The sequence below is a fragment of the Panthera tigris genome, chromosome F2 (assembly GCF_018350195.1).
Source record: "Panthera tigris isolate Pti1 chromosome F2, P.tigris_Pti1_mat1.1, whole genome shotgun sequence".
Taxonomy (NCBI): Eukaryota; Metazoa; Chordata; class Mammalia; order Carnivora; family Felidae; genus Panthera; species Panthera tigris.
Window position 1 is genome coordinate 42729454 of NC_056676.1, and position 23986 is coordinate 42753439.

Here is a 23986-nt window from a genome sequence, read left to right on the forward strand (position 1 = left end):
GCCAGTACTCAAGTGTCCCGTATTCCTAGTAACATTCAAACTCAGGGCTAGGTGAGCCCTCTGAAGTACAGGCTGAGCTGGAAATTCCATCCATCAGCTGTTGCTAGCTAGCCTCAATGCAGGTTGGTCCTGGGCATCAGCTGGAGCCTGGGAGGGTGTGGCCTACCCTCTGGACAAAAGGTCTTTCCCAATTTCCTGTCCCATAGGCTTCCTGTGGCATTCTGTCAGCCCCCGTGTAGGGTGGAGAATATATGTGTTTGTGCCTTGGGACCTAAAATTGTAACAGTTGAAAACCCTTAGAGTGAATTATTAAATCTAAACCAGAGCCTGTTGGCTTCTTGTGCTTGACTGGGAGTCTGTTTCGTTATGGTAGTTTTTACAAAACACTTCTGAGTAAGAAATAAATTCCAAATCTTTTTTTCCCCGTCTCTTGCCAAACTCCACCAGGAAACAGAATCTCGTTATTTCAGTTAGAATATATTAATACTGACCCTCTCCAGCAGTTGGGACTTTTCAGGTTAGGATCACACGGCTTCTATTTTTACTCTAGTCTAAACTGTGGTCATATGGATAACAAAATAAATACTGGAATATTCTAGTTTAGAGGGGGAGAGGCAGCAATGCTTATAATAACATGGCTACAAACCTCTTGCTTTCCTCTGTTTGATATTCCAAAAAAGGAAGAAAGTACAACTTGGAACACATCTGTAAGTAATGAACATTTTCCTTTTGTGTATCATGCATATTCAACATAATCCCACTCAAAATCCCAGCATTGCTTTAATATACATTGCTTCGTAGAGCCCTATTTTTGTTGCCAACAGATTTAATTCAGGACAAAGCTTCTTCCCTTCTCTCTCTGGATTAGGAATATGAACCCTTTACCACAAACAGAAGGAAGAATTGTTGGTGTGTAAATTAAAATAAAAACTTAAAAAAAAAAATTGTCGGTGTGTCCGACTTCCCTCCCCTCCTCTGCCGTGCCCCCCTTCACTTCCTTGTTGCCTAAGAGGAGGACTGGTTTTTGTTTAGCATTAGCAAAAAACCAATTGCAGGAAGAGTATTTTTTAAAGACATATTGATTGAATTTTTGTAATTCCAGTGTTTCAGAATTCAAAAGCTAGAAAATCTAACTGCTTTGAACCACTTTCAGTTTGTTTTTTTTTTAAGAAGAAAATTTCTACCATTAAGTACACGAACTCAGTGTTACTGTAAAAACATTTTTTTTTAATGTTTATTTTTGAGAGAGAGAGACAGCATGAGCGGGGGAGGGGCAGAGAGAGAGAGGGAGACTCAGAATCTGAAGCAGGCTCCAAGCTGTCAGCACAGAACCCGAAGTGGGGTTTGAACCCACAAACTGTGAGATTGTGACCTGAGCCGAAGTTGGAGCTTAACCAACTGAGCCACCCAGGTGCCCCACTCAGTGTTACTTTTTAAATGCTCTTCAGCCATTTTAAATGTTCTCCACAGATCAACACTGTCTCTGGCTCATTGGAGGCATCCCTAATGAGTTGGTGGTTTCTTCTAAGGTCATACTAACCTTTATGGCTTTTCTCACAGTATAAGGCAGAAGTGCAGATTGCCATTTTTAAAGAAACCAGGTAAGAGAATGTTGATCTAGTTTTCCCAGATGTGAGGTAACCAGGTAATGTCATTAAAAAGCATGGTTATTTCCTTTCCCCAAGTGGCTGTAAGCTTGGGTTCAGCCTTTCTGAAAAATGTGACATCTTCCTCTGTTGAGCCTTTATCACGTGTTGTCTCTTGGAGCACAATGATAGGTCTGGTAGAGGATGCAGAAAACAGCAGACCGGGTCCCGATTCTCAGACGGCTTCAAGGAATGTACGTTCTAAGGAGTGAGATCAGATTCCCACTCTGTGAGGCATCCAACAGGAAAATCCCAACCAGAGTGGTAATTCCAAATGAGTGGTTGGAACTTGAAGAACTGTAAATAGATACCGTAGGAATTCTGTCATATGCTATGGCTTGGTTTGTTTCAGAAGGTTCATGGAACAAGTTGGATTTCTCCATAGTTGTCTATGATTTTACGTTAATTTGTTTTAAATTTGCCATTTTTATGAGCAACATCCTGCCTCACACTTCATACCTTCATGTGATTCTTCCTTCATAAAAGCTAATGATTTTCAGAATTTGGGTTTATTTTCCTAATAGGCACAAGTAAATAATTTATAGGCATACCTTGTTTTATTATGCTTTGCAGGTATTACGGGGTTTTTTGTTTTTGTTTTTTTATGAATCGAAGTTTGTGGCACCTCTGCATTGAGCAAATTTATCATCACCACTTTTCTAACAGCATTTGCTCACTTTTTGTCCCTGTCACATTTTGGTAATTCTTACAATATTTCACACTTTTCATTATTATTATGGTGATCTGTGATCAGTGATTAGAATTCATTGAAAGCTCAGATGATGGTTAGCATTTTTTAGCAATCAAGTACTTTGTAATTAAGATATGTACATTGTTTTAGACATAATGTTACTGCACACTTACTAGACTCTAGTGTAAACCTTTTATATGCGCTGGGAAACCAAAAAATTCATTTGACTCTCTTTATTGTGATATTTGCTTTATTGCGGTGGTCTGGAACCGGACCTACAATATTTCTGAGGTATGTCTGTGAATCCATTCCTCACTTTATGGAAGGTACCCTAAGGTTTTTCTTAAAGTAAAAGGCATTAGCTTTCTGGGTAAGTAATTAAGGACTAGTATAGGTGTTTGAAGCAGTTCTAAACTAAAGACCTTTCTTAAGGATTTCTTAAGTAGGGGATTTACGAATTTTCTTTCATGTGTGTCCTCACCTTTAACCTTGGCTTTTGTATGAATTATATACAGGATTGTAGAGTAAGCACGGGACATGATTGGGTACCAGGTAGTTAGTTGTCTGTAAACAAACCCTTAAAATAAGTGCTTGTAAATACAACAGTATTTGCTTGTAAGCTTATGTAACAAGCAAATGTCACATACTCAAGGACAGCAGTATCTTTTCCCAACAATAAACATAGGGCTCTTTCCTTCTATTACATCTTTGGTTTGGATGGGACACTTGAGGAAGATGAAGGTATTACTGAAAATGAATGGCAATTGATGGTCACGACTCCAGGGATCCTTCATATGGGAAACTTACAGGACATTAGGCAGAGAAGAAACTGTTAAGCTCGAACTCTAACTCTTAACATAGAATTTTCTCCCTATCTATGATGCCAAGAATACTAGTTCTGAAAGATGTTAAATAGATACCCTGGAGGGAGGATTTCCATGGCTAAGGTTTGTAAGTGCCGGATCAAGCAGGGTTCAACGTGACTCTATTGGAGTTCTTCTCGTGACCTTTATTATGATTAGGTGTGAATCACAAGAAAAGCAGGTGAGACGTTAGGCACAGCATGGCCAGCACTCTCAGCATACAATTTGAAGTCCAGACTTGGATATGAAGCCTGCTCCCCACCTCTGAGCTGTAGGTCTTTGGGCAAGCCTCGGGTCCTTGGTCTGCAGTGGAGATTGTTGAGATGATTAAATGTGCCAATGCTTATAAAAAAAACTTAGCACAAAATGCCTGGCACATAATAAACACATAACAGTCACCTACAGCTAATCCTTTTGAACTCCAGGCTGAATGGGTCTGATATCTTCATGTTCTGGGGAATTACAGTGTAATAGAAAGAACCTAGAATTAGGTGTCTGAAGTCTTGGATTTATCTTTGGCCACCAACTAGACTGAACGATTTTCAGCTACTTTGCCACTGTGGTACTCTGTTTCTTCACTTTTGAAGCAAATAGATGATCTTGATGCCTATAGTGTCCAGTCATGCTCTAAGATTAATGTCCCTTTGGGCTTTACCTAAGCCAGAATTGGCAAGTTCACCTTAAGGACAAGTATACCATCTCTGAGTGACTGTATGGGAGAAAATTTTAATTATGATTTCATTTACGGTGTTTGTTAGCTATTAATAAAATAGTTTATTGAGTCATCTCTGGAAAGATAAGCTAAAGTTAACAGCCAGTTTGGCACTTTATAGTCACCATAAAAATTAATATACATTTGAGTCTAAATTGGGACAAATGTGCCCTTATCCTAAAACTAAGAGTATCATCTAAGTGTTTGTTTTCTATGGTATGATACAGAATGTAATATTAGGCCACATGAATATTTTATTTTTATATCCGAAGGCTACTTTTCTGAAGGTCAGTTCTGGGATGTTTGGTATCCATGAATAGTCAGGTTTTCTACTTTCTGACTTTGGTATTAACCTAAGTTTAAACCGTAAAGTGAATTTAACACCTGCTGCTTTGAGCTCTAATTATCTTGACCCCTGTTTATCGCTTGCACTAGTTTAAGGTACTTAGAGAACATTCATCTAGTAGATAAGGCAGTGTATCTTTCAAGGAAGACCTCAGATTTCTAAATAACTGATTTCCACACTGGCAGTTTGAAACGTAGTATTTGTTCAAAGTAGGCTTTATCTACGTGAGAAAATCCAGTGCGTAGATTTGTTCAGTTGCTATGTCACAAATTTTCTTTGCTGAGAAAGTAGACAGGTTGGTGATATTACTAAAACCAAGACTGGTCCACTGGATGGTCTTTTATGTGTTGAATTAACATTTCTCTGTTCATTTATATTCTAGATACAGTTACAAGTTTGGGCTGAATCGTGTTCTCAAAATACTGGTTTTCATCATCCTCAGGCATGTAAGACCTAGGTCACCATTGCTTTCCTCGATTTGCCATCCTGAAAGGAGTTTATTTCCTCTTAGAGGCGTTACCTAAAGGAAATCGGTGTGACCGCGTCTCTTGAGTATGTCGTGGAGCCTGGGGTTGGGTAGAGGAAGTGGCAGCAGCTGATACTGAAGTGCAGGTGAGGCCATGTGGTGAAAGCACTTCTTTCAAGGCTAAGGAGTTTTTATTTCATCCTGTAGGTGACAGGGAGCCAATAAAAGGTTTTCAGCTGGGAGTGACACAGTCACATTTAAGGGTGGTCCCTCTGCAGAGAATGGATCCAAACACAAAGACATAAGCAGTGACCAAGTAAGGAGGCCTTAGTAGTTAATGGTCCAGGCCTGGTATGATGAGGTTGCTGTGTTGTGGGGGCCAGGGGAGGGATGGAGTTAGGGTGGAGGCAGGTATGTATCTTGCCTTCCCTGAGGCATTTTGGGGATACAAAACGGAGTCCGATGCGCATTCTCCTCTGGGAAGAACTGCCTCCTCTCCGCAGGCAGTTCGGTGCTCCAGGTTCGGTGGCTGAAGGTGGCGTAAAGTATCAACCTCTATCTCGGTTTGCAGTAGACTCCCCGCCCCCCCGTCAGTATACCAGGCGGCTTTCCACAACTTCCCTTTGCTCTCCTGTGTTCACATCTTGCATCAGCCGAGGGGGAAAAGGTCTGAAAGACCAGCTCTATTTTTCTTGCAGCTCGTACTCTGAGCCCTCTTAGCCAACATCATTGGCACAGCCTCACAGAAATGGTCAGTCCCAAATTAAACAGCCTCGTTATGAAATCCTCCAGTTGGCCGGCTGCTCCGAGCTGCCGGGCTGTGTCTACGTACATTCTCTCCCCATTCCTTTTGTCCAGTGGCTCTGTCTCGTTGAGCAAGAAAGTATTCAGAGTATGTCCTGGGGTTTTCTGCTTAGTGAGGCGGACCACATTTGGCTAGGTGTAAAAAGAAGTCCTCTTGAGTCACGTGACCCCTTTCCCTGGCTTTCGAGAGATGCACATCTTCTTGCCCCAGGGGAGTGGTGGTGCATAATCCATTTCTCTCCCCAGGCATGTTGACTGCGGAAGTCTTCTGCAGTGTGGAGTCTTCACAAAAGACATTTGTCATGTTTGGGAAGGTGTTTTTTATTTAAAGGAAAGACAGTGGAGGTATTCTTTGAGCATCATCTGCTGCAGTGTGAAAAGGGCCCTGCTTATTGTTCAGTGGACTTTGTGGAAGGATTTTGGTAATTCCTCCTATGCGCTTGGCGCCCCTGACATCAGAGCAGGTGATAACTTTTAGTTTGTTGTCATAATTACGGGCACCACACTGGAGGATGGAGGAGAACATACACGTAGCTGCCCTCGAGCACATTAAACATCCCATTGGCCCCACGACCATGCTGGAGCCCCACAGACCCCGATTGGCTGAAGGCAAGCCAGCTTCTCCAAATGCGCCCAGACTTCTACCCCAAGTCCTGTGGCGACTCGGGCCTGACAACTTCCTCGTAAGGGTTGTCCTGGGGAAGTCTGTTGCTCGTCAGGGTACCCAGTGTGGCTGAACTGTGAGGTGGCCAGAATCCCCTGGAGACGTTTTTGGCCCAACTGTCTGTTCGTTGTGACAGATGTATTAGTCCGGACAGCCACCGCACGCACCTAATGAATAGAAACGCAGTTTACCCATAGGGGTTAAATATCTTAGTGTGACCCATGCCCCATCAAACTTCTTTGACAGAGCCAAGAGGAAAATGAAATCAATATGAACAAAAGACAGGTCTCTAAGATGTGAAAAGATACTTTTACTTACTTTTTAGACTCTGGGCTACTTAAGTAGATGCAGTGCAACATGTATGGGAAGTTTGGGGGCAGATGATCGCCCAGGCTTAGAATCGAGAGATTTTTAACCTTAGGAATCCTGGAGGTCTTGTGACATGTGTAAACTCTGAAACCTGAGTCAAAGGCCAATTTGTTTTAGGTAATCTCAATGGACAAATATTTATTGAGTGCCCATGTACTTTGAGAGAGGCAGGGAGCATGCTGGGTCATTGAAGACCTGCCTTCAGCAAGTTGGACCCAGCTGAGGCACAAGAGAAAGTGTACATGAAACAGTGAGAAATGGCAGTAAGAGTTTAGGGCTTAAACTGTTCATACCCTATAAAATCCTCTAGCAGCTTCTAGCTAGATGCCGTACAGGGACGGGGAAGTCAGAACCTTTTTCATAGACAGGATTTGAGAGAAAGAATGAGAGGGTCCTCCAGACGATGTTCACAGGACAGAGTTTAACATAAGCAGGACTGAAAACTGTTCTTCGGTGTGAGCACAAACAGCCTAAGCAACATTTGCTGAGCACCTAGTGTATGCCAGGAGCTGTGATTGCAGGGAGCCGGGGTGGATTAAAGAGGAGCGTGGCACTGCCCTTGCCTCAAAGCCGCCGAGAGTCTGATAGGGGTCAGTTGGGTGGATTGTAGAGCTGAGGAATGTGGGCCTCCTGACACGCTTCACAAGCTTTGGGAATGACTGCCTGGAAGGGTGATGATGGCCTTGGAAGCCAGTAGGATGCAGGATGGCCTCAGATTGCAGAGTTCAGCTCTGACCATTCTACCAGAAAAATTCCAGCACGCTCTTGGCTCAGGGTGGTCACTCGATGCCTACAAGCCAACCCACTGGAAAACCAGTCCCTAAGGTTTTAGTTCTCGATGTGCCGGTGTTGTGGCTCACACAAAACGAGTTCCCATACTTTTCCATCAGTTGGCACTGAAGCCTGGTGGAGAACATGGGCTCAGGTTTAAAATGCTTCAGCTTCTTGAAGCAGCCGCTGAAACCCGAGAGAATAAAGTTGGTCCTGTTACGGAGGGCTGGACCCATCTGCCCTCTTAGGAAGGTTCCAGTCACGGCGACCGCTGGAACACAAAGTTTTATTTTAAGAGGAAATCTAATGAAAGCCAGTGTAGTAAGGGAAACGTTTTTTTTTTTTTTTTTTTTATAATTCCTGTTAGGAACATTCAATTTATATTTAAAAATAGGACAATAACGAGTGTTGCCCGTTTCTAAACACAAATGTTGTTTAGAATCTGACAGTCTGCTTTGTTTCTCGGTTTTCATGAGATACTGGTGGTAAAATATCAGTTTACTGAAACCATTTAAAAAAAAATTATACGTCTACTCTGCCTCCAATTCATGCGAGTACTCTTCTGGCAAGATTAGGGTGAATTTTAATACTAAAACTCTTACCGAAGAGCTAAGAAGCTGGGGAGCTGGTATACTTAGCGAACGATCCCTCTCCATATGAAGTGTGTGATTTGCTGTTTCCAAGTGCCAGTAATATAAAAAGAATGTGCTCGTGTGGGTTTATCTGCATTTGTCATTAAGGCTCTGCTAAGCCAGTGAGCCCTAGAAGCGGGCTTGTGGCGGCTTTTGCCCTTGTCAGATGAACCCCACAGGCACTGCTGCTCACAGGGTGTCCTGCCTGGCGTCGGCATGGATCTGGGCTGCCTGGACAACTGGGAAGCTCTTGGGTGTAGTGATAAAGGTCTGAGTGTGGCCAAGCCTGCGAATATTTGCAGGGCCTTGATGGATCCTTGGGTCATGATTTGGCAGAAGTGTGGTAATACTATTGTATTCATCCCCAAGAAAGTCTTAAATAATTTGAATGGTTGGTAAGTTTCCCGGTAAGGAAGCCTCACAGTGACCCTGTGACAAAGAGAATGCCTGAGCTGGTGACCCTGTAACAAAGAGAATGCCTGAGCTGGCTTATAACTAGCCCTGGGACCACCAAACTCAGGCAGCTTTAGTGGAATATAATGAAATAAGCCCCTGATAGGTGCTTAGGTCTCTGAGCTGTTTGGTTCTCCTGGATTTTAGGCTACATAGGCTTGCTTCCTTGGGGGGCTTTTGCCTGTGGTTAGCCTGTGACTTACCAGGATGTCCTGAGGAAGGGGAGGGTGGAAATGCGGGTTCAGAGGAATGGAGGAGAGAGAGATAGTCACTGTGGTGTAAACCTGAACAAGTAAGATAAATGAGCATGTTTCTTGATCTCTCACCATCCTGAATCCCTTCTCATTCTTCTCTCAGAGAGCAGAGCCGACATCTGATAAAGACATGTACCTCGACAACAGCTCTGTTGAAGAAGCTTCAGGAGTGTATCCTATTGATGATGATGACTATGCTTCTGCATCAGGCTCAGGTAAGGCTGGCTACTTCCATGCCCACCTCCATTCTTTGTGCTTGCACGTGCACCCACACCCATGCACATGCATAGGTGCACACGTGTGCGCGCGCGCGCGCGCGCGCACACACACACACACACACACACACACACACACACACATTCTACTGGAACTCATTTCAAGGAGGCAGGCAGGTTGCAGGGTGGTTAAAACGTCAAAATGCCTGGCAGCATATTCTAGCTCTCTGCCACTTAAGCTGTGAGATCTTGGGAACGTATTTGACTTAGCTGAGCCTCCATTTCCTCATTCATAAAATGGGAGGTAGTAATAGCTCTATCACGTAGGTTGTGAGGATTAACGGGGTTAACATATCTACAGCTCTAGGAGTTTGGTGCTTGGCAAGTAGTCAGTGTCCTGTTAACATTAGTTTTGATTTTATTATGAAGGCTTTCAGAGTGATAAAAGTGGAATCTACCCTTAAATCCCTCAAATGCTAGTTTCATGAAACTACCAATCCTGTGTTATAGATTATGGGCGGGACCAAGAAGAGTTATGCCTTCTTACTCAAAAGTGGGAGGGAGAATGTGGCAGCCAAATAAAATCATGATACAGTGATATCCTTACTCCTCTGGTGTATCAGTTATCTAGTAGCTCAGTAATGCTGCATAACAAACCACCCCGAAGCATAGTGGCTAAAAACAACAATCATTTATTTAGCTTATTATTCTGTAGATGGCAATTTAGGCTGGGCTAACTGGGTTCCCTCATGTGTCAGTGGCCAACTGTAGGTTGGGTATGCAGCTTTGCTGATCTGCACTGGGCTCTAACATGTCTTTGGGGCAGACTTGGCTCTGGTCTACACAGTCTCTCATCCTCCAGTGGGCCAGCCATTTGTTCAGAGGAGGAAGCAGAGATCCCAAGAGGGCAAGTACAAGTGTGCAAAGCCTCTTGCACACTAAGCTTAGAATTGGCACAGCATCACTACCACGTTTTATTGGTCAAAGTAAGTCATAGGTCCAGGCCAGACTCCAACGCTTAATGAAAGGATGTACAAAGTCACATTGCAGAGGATGTGGATATGGGGTGGGGGGGTGGGTAGTAAAAGATTCTGGCCATTTTTGCAATCTACCGTAGTGATAAATGTTTCACCTGTACCAGGAATGCACCCCCCTCCAAGAAGCTGGGAAGGAGGAAGAGCTTGTGCATATATCAACTAACAATCAAGTCAGGAAATTGTGGTCAGCAGTATGCTAGAAAAGTCTTCTCCAAGACCCTTCTTGTTTTGAGTTTTCACTGTAGGTTCAACAGATGGCAAAAGTTACCCTGAATGTGGATGTCTGTAATCAGATTAGCCTGGGCTTCAGAATGACCAAGAACAAACTAAAATCAATTGTATCTTTGGTAGAGATCTACCTATATAGGAGTGAGTGTTTTAAGTTGGAAAAAAGCAAATCTGAGAAAGACAAGAGAGGTGGTGGCTGACCTAGTAACAATGAGCTTACAATGCAATCTGAATGTAAAAATAGCCCTCGTTATTCTTGGGGAAGTGATATATATCACACATGCAGAATGAGTGTGGAAAGAGTTGTTCTCCATGGCCCACAACACTATTAATATCTTTCACTCATGGCACCTCTTTTTTTCCTCTAGCACCTCAAAAGTGCTTTGTAACTGTCATCATCAGAGTATCCCAGGAAATAATAACTATGGACCCCTTTTTGCCCCCATTTCACAGATCTTAGAACCCAAGAGTTGTTAGATTTGTAGCTATTGTTCAATCACTTTGCTGACTTCTGCCAAGATTGTGCTGAAGTTTAATGTAAAGAAAACAGGTACATAGTCCTGCTTCTCTGCCACCCTTGCAGATGAAAGGGGTCTGGAGTGGGTCATTTGAAATCCTGAATACATTAATCAGATGGATCGAGCTAAGGCTTGCTTCCACCTCGGCTCCAGCCCCGGGCAGATCACTGCTGCAAAGAAGTGCATCATTCTGGACTTTGGAAACCTCCTTATGCTGCTTAAAGGTATATTGATTTGCAGCTTAAAGGTGGTAGAAGTTGTAACCAAAATTTATAAAGCACTTCCTGTGTGTCAGGTGCTGTTCCTATACTTACAACATCTACGTAAGGGCAGATTGTTATTGTCTCCACTTTTCACATGAGAAAGCCTGAGGCACAGAAGGATTGAGTAACTTGCCTCAGATCGCACTGTCAGAGTAATGGAGCTGGGGTAGGGACTGGGGAGTTGGGCTTGAGAGTGTGTTCTTTTTTGCTCTTTTGTTGTCCTGCCTTCTTGTGTCATAATACCCCACTCTAGAATTAGGCCACCCTGCCTAGCTGATGCCCAATCCCAGCTGGAAACTGGGATCCTCTCCAGGGTTTTGGCCATTGTTCCTTCTGTCCTCACTCCTATCTTAACTATCTAATGGCAAAGCAAATGGACTGGAGGAAATGGCTGGAGGCCTAAAGGGCCTAAAGATGAAGAGATGGGGCCATGCTATATGTGTGGACTCAAGAATGGGCATTAATGAATATGAACACTCCGACCACTCACTTAAATATTTCATAGGCATTCACTGTATGCCAGACATAGTGCCTTGTTCTTGGGACACAGATGAGGAAGACTTGGTCCCTGTCTTCAGGGGACCAAGCGCCTGAGAAAAATGTAAAAATGAGAAAAAAACAATTATAACACCATGTCAGGAGTGATATAATATAGGAAAATGCTGTACAACAAAAATTTGAGAGGTAAACATAGTATTCTGGTGCTATGGAACATACGTACCTTGGGGCACCTGGGCAGCTCGGTCAGTTAAGTGTCTGACTCTCGATTTCAGCTCAGGTCATGATTTCAGAGTGGTGAGATTGAGCCCTGGGTTGGAGCCTGCTTAAGATTCTCTCTCTCCCCCTCTGCCTGCGTGCCTGCCTCCCTCCCTCCCTCCCTCCCTCCCTCTCTCAAAAAACAAAAACACCCCAAAAAACAACAACAAAAAACAAGGGAACACACATACCATCCAATGTCCAACTAAACCATCAATAAAGGAATTGGTCCTAACTCACAAGGACACATAAAACAGTAGAGGAGACAATAGCCATGATGTTTTGAAAGCTGGAAAGCAGATGGTCTTGTAATGGAGAGAGGGGATGATGTTGATTCTGAGAAAGACAGTGTGAGCAGTAGTTTCCCAGGTGGAAACGGGCTCTGGGCTGGGATGTCTCAGGCCAGAGAGAACAGTGAGAGTTTGAAAGTCAGGGATGACAGAGATGTGATCAAGGGGGCTCCCGGGTCTCTGGTTCGGGCAAGAGGGTCAATGTACTTTAATAAAGATAATAAATACAGTAGAAGAACCACCCGAGGCAGTTCACTCCTCTGTCTCTAACATAAGAAGTGTTAGCTTGAGGGAGTTTTCTACTTTACACAATCTCCTCTCTTCTCAAAACAGATTCTCCTAATTCAGTGAGTCATATTTGTAACTGCTGTGAACAAAGGGGGGTCTTGAAAGCCGTTAATGGAAAATTTTTCATTTGGCATTGAAAAACATTTTTTTGCAAGGAAATGATTCATTGTAGGAGCAAATCAAGCATATTATGTGTCAAACTTTGACAGAAAATCAGGTAGGCTGTTAGAAACGAGAAGTGTGTTTCTAGAACCATCATTATTAATGACACATTTACATACCATTTTATATGTACGGTGCTTCCAAAATATATCCCATTCAGACCTCTGAGAGTTCGTTCCTGTCCCCACTTCACACACGAAGACACTGACGCCAGCATTCCTTGCCAAAGGTCAAAGCTAAAGATGCCAGAACCAGTCCTAGGTTTGTTTTCAATGCCAAATCCCATATGTATTTCAGATATACTCTACCATTTCTTCTCTGTATGATGAGTGTACGTGCTAAAGTTGAAGGAGATAGTTGATAGAATAAAATATTTTAAAATGCAAAATTGAAAAACAAAAACAAAAGCGTCCTAGCCTCTTGCCATGTTTCCAACACAGCACCTCTTCCGAACTACTTATTTCATTTTACCAGGATCCTGTGAGGAATTTAGAGGTATTTGTCTTTCGCTCCTGTCTGAGGAAGCAGGTTAGAGTTGCAGAGTTTTGAGTTTGAGTTTGTTACACATTTGACAGATGATCACCTTAAAAAAGAATATTGTATTTGAATGTCAGAAATTCTTAAATGCTATTCTGGTAAAAGGCAAAAATAAAAATAAAAATAGTGTCCAGGTCGCAGGCAGTTGGCGGTTAGTTACTCATTGAACAAATACTGGATTGGAGCCTGTGGCTGTTGGGGATTCTATTAGGCAATCGGGGAGCAAACAGTTGCAATTCTTGGCCTTACAGAGCTTCTAGTCTACTAGTGGAGATTTCAATCAATAGTTGTGTAAATAAATGCAGGATTACAAATTTGTGATAAATGCAATTACGGTAAGAAAAGTGGTACTAAAAACCATTTAACAGAGGACACTGAGGTAATATGGAAGAGAGGGAGGATAACATGGGGAATGACCTTGGTGCTAATGTCTGGAGGTGAATTAGGAACTAGCCAGGTGAGGGCTTCTGCCAAGAGATCAGGGACAACAGGGGAAAATGAGGCTCAAGGAGGCTGGAAAAGTGGGCCAGGGCTGGACCCTGCAAGGCTGGGCTGAGGCATTTCCTATACATCTTGAGCAGTGGAGTGCCATTATAATGGCATTATATTAAACAGGAGGATGATGGGGTGACAGCCACTTTGTGGGCAGTGGACTGAAAAGGGGGCTCTCAGAAAGAAGGCAGGTACGGTGGCTTGTGGACAGTTTATGGTGGCATTGGATGAGAGTGGTGGCCCTGGGACTGTGAAAAGCTGTTAGAGTGAAGACATATTAAGAAAATAAAATTGGTAAAACTAGGGGATGGATTCAGTGTGGGGTAAGGAAGAGGAAGGCAGAGTGGTGACTTCCAGGAATGGGGGGTTCTGTTTGCTGCCCGTTAACACCAGATGACCGCCACGTCTGTAGGGGCAGAGGGAGATTGTGAGCTCTGTTTTGAACACGTTAGAGGTGGATGGCATCTTCGAGTCACTGGAGTGAAAATGTCAAGTAGGCCAGTGGATGTGTAGGTCTGAATTTCAGAGGAGCAGTTAAGCTAATGATATAAACTTAGGTTTTGTTTGTATTTAGATGGTAATTGAAGCCGTGGCTGTAGGTGAGGCAGAAAGTGTAGAGTAAGAAGCAGCCTGGGGCTGATGCTCAAGGAACTCTGATATTTAAACTCTAGGTCAAAAAAGCCTGAGCCCGCAGAGGAGACTTAGAAATAGCCCAAGAGGTGAGGGGGAAAGCCGGGAAGTCAAGTCCTAGAAGCCCAAAGATAGTATATCAAGAAGGAGACGATAGCTGACCAGTGTCCAGTGGTGCTAGGAGGCTCAATTATATGAGGACCACTCTGGAAGATGCCTTTGGATATGGCAGCGTGGAGGACACTGGTGACCTGATTAACAAGCAGCACTGAGAGCGTGATGACAGGGAAGGTCTGACTAGAGGGGGTACAGATAGCTGGTGAGCAGGGATGCTGATGAGGACCCACAGCACCACTGGAAAAGTCTTGGCTGTAAAAAAAGCAGAGAGAGAGAGCAGCAGTTCCCCTCAGAGAATAAAGGGCCTACTGTGGGAGAGTCTTCTCTCTCTGTTGTTTTGTTGTGTTTTAAAATGGAGAATGTAGGGGTGCCTGCGTGGTGGCTCAGTCGGTTAAATGTACGACTTCAGCTCAGGTCACGATCTCGCAGTTTGTGAGTTCAAGCCCTGCATCAGGCTCTGTGCTGACAGCTCGGAGCCTGGGGCCTGTTTCGGATTCTGTGTCTCCCTCTCTCTCTCTGCCCCTCCTCTGCTGGTGTTCTGTCTCTCTTTCTCTCTCTCTCTCTCAAAAATAAATGTTAAAAAAATTTTTAAATAAAATGAAATGGAAAATGTAGCATGTTTCAACATAGGAAAGGAAGAAATCTCATGCACAGAAGAGTTTGAACATTCAAGTAAAAGAGGAGAGCCTTGAGAGTGTTCAGGATAATATTACAAAAAATGCCAGGCTGTCCATGGATCCCTTGGAAATCAATTCATCGCAGTGAAAACTGCAGGAAAGTTAAGTGTGGAATTCGTTTTTTAAGTTTATTTGGGGAGAGAGAGAGCACAAGCAGGGGAGGGGCACAAAAAGGGAGAGAGAATCCCAAGCAGGCTCCGTGCTGTCAGCATGGAGCCCAATGCAGGGGCTTGAACTCACTGACCATGAGATCATGACCTGAGCCAAAATCAAGAGTCAGAGGCTCAACCGACTGAGCCACCTGGCATCCCTTAAATGCCAAATTCCTGAGGAACAGGTATTTTGAAAACACATGGCCCTGTCAGTGTCCATCCTCAACAGTACCATCTGATGATATAGAAATCTGTGTTGTGATTCATGTGCTCAGCTTCTCTTTGCTTGTTTTTTTCCAGGAGCTGATGAGGACGTAGAGAGCCCGGAGATGACCACATCCCGACCACTTCCAAAGATAGGGTTCACTAGTGCTGTTCCCAAAGTGGAAACCACGACATGGGAGATCCAGAACAAGATACCTGCTCAGACGAAGGTGTGTTTGTTTTGCATTGCATTACCGGGTTGTTGTAAGTGTTTCAGTTTAAAAATTGCACAGAATGTTCCTTTTGAGAAGCCCCACTTAAAATTATGTGAGGACAAATGGTCTTTCATCATCTTGCTGTAAATGGCTCTTTCTTACTCTTTATGATCGTTTTGACGTTTACCCACCGACTCCTTCATTGTTGTTTAAATAAACGTTTTTCTTCAGAGCAGTTATAGGTTCATAGCAAAATTGAGTGGAAAGTTCCCATGTGCCCCCTGCCCTCACACAGACACCACCTACCCCCCAGAGTGGTACATTTATTACAATTGATGAACCTAATTGATACATTATTTTTACCCAGAGTCCATAGTTAACCTTAGGATTCACTCATGGTGTTGTACCTTCTGTGGGTTCTGACAGATGTACCTTGTGCTGCCTCTTTATCTCTCCTGCCCCCCCCCCCCCCCCCCCCGGAAAGTACTGATCTTTTTACTGTCTTCATGGTTGGGTTTTTCCAGAATGTAATAGAGTTATCACCATACAGTATGTAGCCTTTTGAAATAGGCTTCTTTCGCTTAGCAATATGCATTTAAGGTTCCTCCGCGTCTCTTCATAGCTCAGTAGCTCACTCAGCTACCTACTACTACCTACTACTTTTATCACCCCGGCCTAGCTTATATATGGATATTTTTTATAGGGTGCTAAGGGTCTCAAAACCCAGTTAAGAAACAAAATTTTTTCTGTTTATTTGGGCTTAAGCTAAGAAAATTTGTTTTCAGTTCATAAAGAATTTTTTTCTGAGTTAAAACCATTGTGAACTTTACACATGATGAAACAGGTTCTGGAATAAGGAAACTCCAGGTTGCTGTCTCATTCAGTTACTTCTTAAAGTCTCCTCAGGCCTGTCATCGGCAGAATACAGACTTGACCTCTTTCAGGGATGATGAACGTGGTTGCATCTCAATATATTCATTTTGAGGGCTGAGTTATTAAGAAATAAGGTCTTTGGATTTAGAGCCAAAGTACTAGTTGTTGAAAACTATGAGACTGGTGATTTTGGCCTTATTATCATTATATTGTAATTAGCCGACCACCTACTAGTGGGTAAGCTATTTAAGTTGGAAAATGCATATGAAAGTCTGAAGAAGGCCTAGGCTTTAAATCCTGGATCTGGTCAAATTTCTTACCTTCTCTGAGCCATTCCTCATGGGTCCGTGAGAAGATTAAATGTGGGTGGGTGCCTATAGTATGGCCCCTGAGACCCAGGAAGCATTCTGTAAGCCTTGACTGAATTTGGTTAGAGCAATCACCAGATAAGCCTTATAACTGCAGTAGGAGGCTTTGTAGATGGCCCAGGGCTCGCAGACTGCTTATGAAAACTTAGAAACACAAGTGTCCCCTTTGAGAGCTCCTCCATCTGTTGGTCAGAAACGAGCTGCTGCCAAGCTTTAGTAGGAGACAAGATGTAGAGGGCTGTCCCCTGAAGGTAGTGACACGTCTCGTCTGGAGTAAGAAGTGCCCCTCTACAGGCAGGAACGCATGACAGCTTCCCACACTTTCATGTCCCTCCCTCTGTGTCCCTGCTGCATGGGAATAGGACAGTGAGTGACAGAGCTGGATGCGTTTCTGCAGATGTGGAGGGGCCGTGGCCAACCCTCCTCACACTGGAGGATGCTCTGTAGGATTAAGAAGAACCAAATACTGTCAGTAGCAGACTGACTTCACAGGCCAGGCGAGAGGAAAAAAGAAGGTCCCTGAACACGGGCAGACATACTAGTGTGTGCTGGCTCCATGTGCGGGAGCTGCTCTGTCAGTGCATGGAGTTGAACGAATGAGAGAAGAAGGAAGAAGGGGAGGAATGCAGGGTAACTGTTGCCATTGATGGGAGGATGGGGAGGGGGCCCTCAGTGTGGGTGGCACAGTTCTCCAGTGTGACTGTTGAAAGATGCATTTGGCGTTCCGCGGTTTTATTTGACCGCTTGTCATGGCTGAATCTCTTGTGACCATTAGGACCCACTAGCTTGAGGCAAGAAACCCAGTTTTGGCTTTCAGTGATAAAAATTGTACCCTAAACAAAATCTAATGTGACAATCGAGTTCTGGTCAGTTGACAAGAACGAATTTAAAATTGATTTCAATTTTTAAAAATTGGCCTTAAGGAATTAATTGTGTCAGGTCTAGATAAAGAAGATAGATAGATGTTTGGCAGATGAGCTCAGAAATTAAGAATCTCCAAACATTTTAATATATGTATATTCCTAGTATCATTTATGTTCAATGGAGTGATTATTCATTGCTTCATGAGAGATTTATGGCATGCTACTCCTCATCCTAGGTACTGATAATGATACTATTGATAATTAATGATTTAATTTTCTTATAGTTCCATGGTACGGCTTAGTTAAGCATTGCCTCTAGGATACCATTAATGTCAACTTTTGAATGGGTCTGACAGTGGCATCAGCGTCACTGTTACAGATATCCTATCTGGTTTGTTGTAAATGTATGTGACAGCAATGAAAAGAACCCAGGTGTTTGTTGAAGCAGAGCATTACTCATCATCTTTTACTTCGGATACATTTCCAAGGCATCCCAACAACCAGACGTGGATGCAACAGATCTTTGACTTCATTTAATCATCTGTGTTGCCTTTTTGTAATTTCATTTTGCACATATCCACAAGAGTTAAGGTATTTCAGATTAGTTCCATCCTGTAGAAATAATCCTTCTGAATCAAACCCCTCCTTCTATACAATAAGACATTTCAATTTAAAGGATAAATGTTCCATCCAGAACACCTGGAAGTTTGTGCACTGATGGACTGTCCTTGTAAGAAGATGGCGGCCCCAGTTTAGTTTCTTTGGAAGCCTAGTGTTCAGTTCACTGAGGCAGGGACCCATGACCTCACATACTCTGGAGTTCAGATGGATCTACCTGGTCTGGTTAGTGGTCCTTCCTGGATATACCAGTGACCTTAAGCCATCCCACAAAGGTGAGGTCTTTCCTTTTTATATTTAGACTTGAGTAGACGAGTAGCTGGCTCCCATTTTGGATGAACTCTGGCCTTCAGAAAGCAATCAGTCACTTAACTGGACCATAGCTGAGAGTCCTAATGAACATGGACTTGGCTGTTTGTAGGCAGACTAGTAGAGCTGATAAGGATTATTGTCTATAATAATAGCCAATGCAGTTGACAGTGTTTTCATCAGTAGTGTCGGTCAAGTAGAACTTCAGCCTGGTAGGTAGAGTTTGCTGCAAGAACGTGGGTGTGATGTGATAAACACCTGAACAGGGCTGTGGAAATGGGGAGCCGAGGAAGATACTTAATATGAGAGAATGGTGAAAGGCAAGTTGGCAGGACTGTGACATGGCAAAACATAGGATTTGAAATGTGCTCAAATAACTTTGGGGGCCCCAAAAGAATAGCTGGTACCATTAATAGACATAGAAAAGAAGATCAGTGTTATTCAGTGCTACAGCCAGGGGTTAGTGTCCTGCAGGCTGCTGGGGGGTTGGGATTAATGCTGGCTGGAGATGAGCTTCTGAGAGTTACCATCTTGGATTTGAGCTTTAGAATTGTGGGATACCCAAGAAGCTGGGAGTGCACGTCACTGAACGGCCACGGACACCAAGGTGCGAGAAAGTGGTATGACTTGGTGTGGATCACACGGGAGCTGCTTATAGAACCCAGACTCCTGAAGTTCTAGTTCAGGGTTTGCTGAAAGTGTAAGAGTGAATAAGTAGAGGGGAGCATTACGGAGTAAGCCTGGGGAGCTAGTCTGCAGAGTGGTAGCAGGGAGAGCCTTGGAGAACACCTGGAGAGAAAGCCTGGGAGGAAGCTGTCATCACAGAGCCCCATGTGGCAAAGAGATGAAGGAATAAGGAGGCCTGGGGCCATGCTCTTGGGTTGGTGTAGCGAGAGAGACTTGTAGCCTGAAGAGTGGTAAGAAAACAGATCTTATGAGTGAGTGTCTTTGCCTATACCTGTGATGGGTGTTATATGAAACCATGAACAGCGTGGGTCCATCATAAAACTTGCCCATTGGTGTTTATTCCAATTATTTCCCACATTTTTTTTTCAAACCTTGGAATATATCTATTGTATCTTCTTTCCAGCACATTATACAGATTTTTTTTTAATCTTTTCCTTTTTCCAATATCAGTCACCTGAAGAAATTGATAAGGAAAAAGTTCACCTGTCTGACTCAGAAAGGAAGATGGACCCAGCTGAAGACGATACAAATGTGTATACTGAGAAACACTCAGACAATCTGTTTAAACGAACAGAAGTCCTGGCAGGTGAGTAACCCAGTGGGGGCCTGGTGGGAAGGTCCTTAAATAGGCCTGTTTGGCTAAGTGATATTCAGAGGTGTAGGCCAAGCTTGCTGAATGTCACCTTCCTGCTGAGAGCAGTCTTAAGGGACAGGAGTTAGGCAAATGTTGTCTTTATTTTCTGTCAGCTCCTTCATCCTACCGCCTGATGCAAGAAGAGGAAAGTTCAGAACTGAATTGGTCCAGAACAACCGGGTGTGGGAGATGGTGGGATTGCAGCTCTATCAGTCCTGCTCCAAGTCATCCTGATGCCAAAATAAATTCAAGAGAAGGAAAAGTTCTTTATGGGGAGGGCAGTTGACACAGATAATGCCCAAGGCATCAAGAATGCTATCTCGAATCAGAGCTTACCTGATGGAAGTATTATTTGATTTTAAAGGGGAAGATTTGCAAGATTTAAGAACACTTAGTCCTCGAAAGGGTAGTCCCAAAGCCAAGACTAGAAAGGAAATTTGCTCGCTTTTTTTCATATTTACCCTTCCAAAACTTAAGTCAGTTATATCCTGTTATATGTCTTCGGTGAAAAAGCAATTAGAAGATTAGACTATGAAATGTGAGTACTGAGAACACTAAGGAATTTTAGAGTATGGAGTCATTTGAGGCCCCAGCCAGATTTTTTCCTGCTGAGGCTTTTGGATGATATTAATACTAATCAAAGAAAGTATTGTACCTTCCTTGGGAATGTCAGATTGGTGTAATGACCCGGTTGTTTCATTGAATGTCGTTTCTAAATGTTTTGGGGTTTTTCAAATGGAGCCTTTTATAAAAGTGTAAACAGATTGGGCCTGAAAGAGTTAATTTCTGCAACCTTTGAATCCGTCCTAAAAGTAATCTTCCTTTTTGGCGTGTTTCAGCTGTCATTGCTGGCGGAGTTATTGGCTTTCTCTTTGCAATTTTCCTTATCCTGCTGTTGGTGTATCGCATGAGGAAGAAGGATGAAGGAAGTTACGACCTTGGAGAACGTAAACCATCCAGTGCTGCTTATCAGAAGGCACCTACTAAGGAGTTTTACGCGTGAAACTCCCACTTAGTGTCTCTATTTATGAGATCACTGAACTTTTAAAAATAAAGCTTTTGCATAGAATAATGAAGATCTTTGTTTTTTGTTTTTCTCATTAAAGAGCCATTCTGGCACTTTAATGATAAAATCCCATTGTATTTAAAACTTTTCATGTATTTCTTTAGAACAACATAAAATTAAAACTTAACATCTGCAGTGTTCTGTGAATAGCAGTGGCAAAATATTATGTTATGAAAACCCTCTATGTTCATGGAATCGGTTTAAACTTTTATGCGCAAATACAAAATGATCGTTTTTATCCTACGGTTCGAAGATGAAAGCTGTTTAATTTGTGTCCGCGTGTCTCTGATTGACCTTACCAAGTGGTCTTACTTTGTTAATTTATCTGTTCCCCTCTCCTCTGCACTTTCCCTCTTGTCCCTTGAAAACAAAACAAAACTCTATGCCTTTTGTAGCTGTTACGGTGCAATTTGTCTTTGGATAATTCAGATAATGGTAATTTAGTGTATATGTGATTTTCAGATATGTAAACTTTAACCTCCACTTTGTATAAATTTTTAAGTGTCAGACTATCCATTTTACACTTGCTTTGTTTTTCATTACCTGTAGCTTCAGGCAGATTTGCAACAGCAAATTAATGTGTAAAATTGGATTATTACCACAAAACTGTTCAGTCATAGCTATCTAATCAGATCTTCTTTTGGGAGGATTTGATGTGAGTTACTGACGAGCCTCAGCAAACCCAAAGATGCTAACAGTATTTTGAGAAGTTGCTGCAGATTCCTTTGGCCACTGTATTTGTTAATTTCTTGCAATTTGAAGGTACGAGTAGGGGTTTAAGGAAAAATCAGTTTTTGTTCTTAAAAATGCATTTAAGTTGTAAACGTCTTTTTAAGCCTTTGAAGTGCCTATGATTCTATGTAACTCGTTGCAGACTGGTGTTAATGAGTATATATAACAGTTTAAAAAAAAGTTGGTATTTTATAAGCACAGACAATTCTAATGGTAACTTTTGTAGTCTTACGAATAGACATCAATTGTAATTTGGGAACATAAAAACTACTGAATAAATCATGTGGCCTAATATTGAAAATGTCACTGTTATAAATTTTGTACATTTTCGATCAAATGTACATCTACCCTTTGCAAATGACCATCTGCTCTCAAGGATGATGTGGGTTTGATTTCTGAGTGTTCCATAGAGTGTCTGTAAATCAAAACCAAAGAGCTCATCGATGAGGCTGTTTATTACCAGATTCACTTCCGAATTGGCCAGAGGAAATCTGAATGTATCCTGTGTGTGTTCGGGTGTAGATATTGGAAGACTGCCAGGGAAGGAATAGTGAAGTTGGCAGCCTTTGTAGGATAGCTGACGGCAACGTTGAGAGGGATGCCTGCTTTTGCAAATAATTTTTAGGAGTTAAATTCCAAAGAACCGAAGGGGACTCTCCTGATGTCAGTATCTAAGGTTTTGTCCTATAGACTGAAGACTGATTTACCTTGGAAACTGTGCTCCAAATCTCTCCTGAAGCTTAACGGAAGAACCAATAGACGGAATGCCATAGTTCACACCATAGGGAAGGGAAGAAGGGCAGGGAGGCTCTGTGCATTAAAAGGAGGGCCTCACTGCTGGACACTGAAATAGCTGCAAAGCAGGGGTTCCTGAGGAGGAGATGGAAGTATGAGGGTACCCGGCTGGGTATTTCCTTCGAACTGAACATTTCCTTTTCTGTTTTAACCATAAGTTTTGTTTTAACGTGTGAGCCGCCCAAGTAGGAAGAACACCGCAAAAACAGCAACCCTTTCAATACATAATGTACTTTTAATAAAGTATGAATACTGCTTCATTTAGAGACCGTTTCCTGGAATTACCACATAACTCATTAAAAAAGTTTTTTTAAACAGCACTCGGAACAGTGTTTACTTAAATTCTTAATGGCCTTAATTCTCAAATTCCTGTCCCATCACTTACAGAGTCAATCCACTTTGGAGTGATTAAAAGGAAGTTCTAGCACCTTCTAAAGTTGCACAATATCCCTCGATTACAGAGGTTAAGAATGTAGTGGGTATACCTCTAACTGTGCAAAAGCATAGTGAAATTGAGTTTGTAGAATAACAACTGCTTGGAATATCCGTGCCAAGAAAAGAAAGTTTCTGGCAAATATTTTGTCACTGCTGTAAAGCAAAATATTTGTTAAAGTGCCAAAATAAAGTCTGTCATGCTGAAAGTAAAAAAAAATCATTGTATAGACTGACATCCAGTTTTCTTCAACTGTATGTTTTCTGCCTAGTTTTTATTTTTTATTTTTAAGATGCAGCGACTAGTACTACAAGAAATGTTAGTAACGATTACCAAGTTCAGGAAAATTTTGGTAAAATTATAAACATTAAAGCCAATATGAAAACTTCCTGTTTCCTTAACCACATGTAAGTGATTTCCTTTGTGTGAATATGGCTTTTTGTATAAAATGCTTGCAATATTGAAATTGCCCCATTTTCGGTGGATGGGGAAAGTGGGATGAGCTGATGTTGTGTGTTTTTGTTTTGCATTGTTTTTTTAAGTTACAGCTGCAGGTACATAGTACCTGAACTTCAGAATTAGGACCTGGTTAATAAAATTGTCATCTATTCACATTGGAAGTTGATAGCTTCAGATTGAATGTTTAGTGGAATTTTGGTGATTCATTTTTGCAAATTAGACAAAAGACCCTTGCTTATTGAGAATATAGTCTGATTTTGTAGGGTCTAGGAGATTAACCTAAATTAGTAGAACACAATTACCTAATTCTGGTTGCCTGAAGGAATGTGAATGTCCTGCAAAGGATGCTGGGTCCTTCAAGAACAGGGACAATAAATAGCAACTTCCTGGTTTTTAGGAGCTTACTTCTTCAGTGTCTTAGACATTTTGAAAACTTATAAGCATAGTGAAATTGCTTATGGTAAAAGCATATGGTAAATTTTTAAGTGAGGAACAAAAATATAAAGCCTAAAAATATTGCAGGGTGAATTTTATGACAATTGTCTTTACAGCTTTATTAGAATTCTATAATGGGGTGGTTGAAAATATTTTTAATATGATTTTTAAAAGACAATGACTTCTTAAAAAATTTTTTTTAATGTTTATTTTTGAGAGAAAGAGAGCGTGAGAGGGGGAGGAGCAGAGAGGGAGACACAGA

General features: G+C 42.3%; 1 protein-coding gene across 3 annotated transcripts in view; it reads left to right on the forward strand.

The window, feature by feature from the left end:
- Positions 1-21903, forward strand: part of SDC2 (syndecan 2) — a 99210-nt gene extending 77307 nt beyond the window's left edge. For all 3 annotated transcript variants that reach the window (XM_042973106.1, XM_042973107.1, XM_042973105.1), the window contains 4 exons: positions 8775-8886; positions 15334-15467; positions 19621-19756; positions 20644-21903. In XM_042973106.1, the coding sequence (XP_042829040.1) occupies positions 8775-8886; positions 15334-15467; positions 19621-19756; positions 20644-20807 (546 nt within the window). In that variant the 3' untranslated portion in view covers positions 20808-21903. The remainder of the gene's footprint in view (positions 1-8774; positions 8887-15333; positions 15468-19620; positions 19757-20643) is intronic.
- The last annotated feature ends 2083 nt before the right edge of the window (positions 21904-23986 follow it).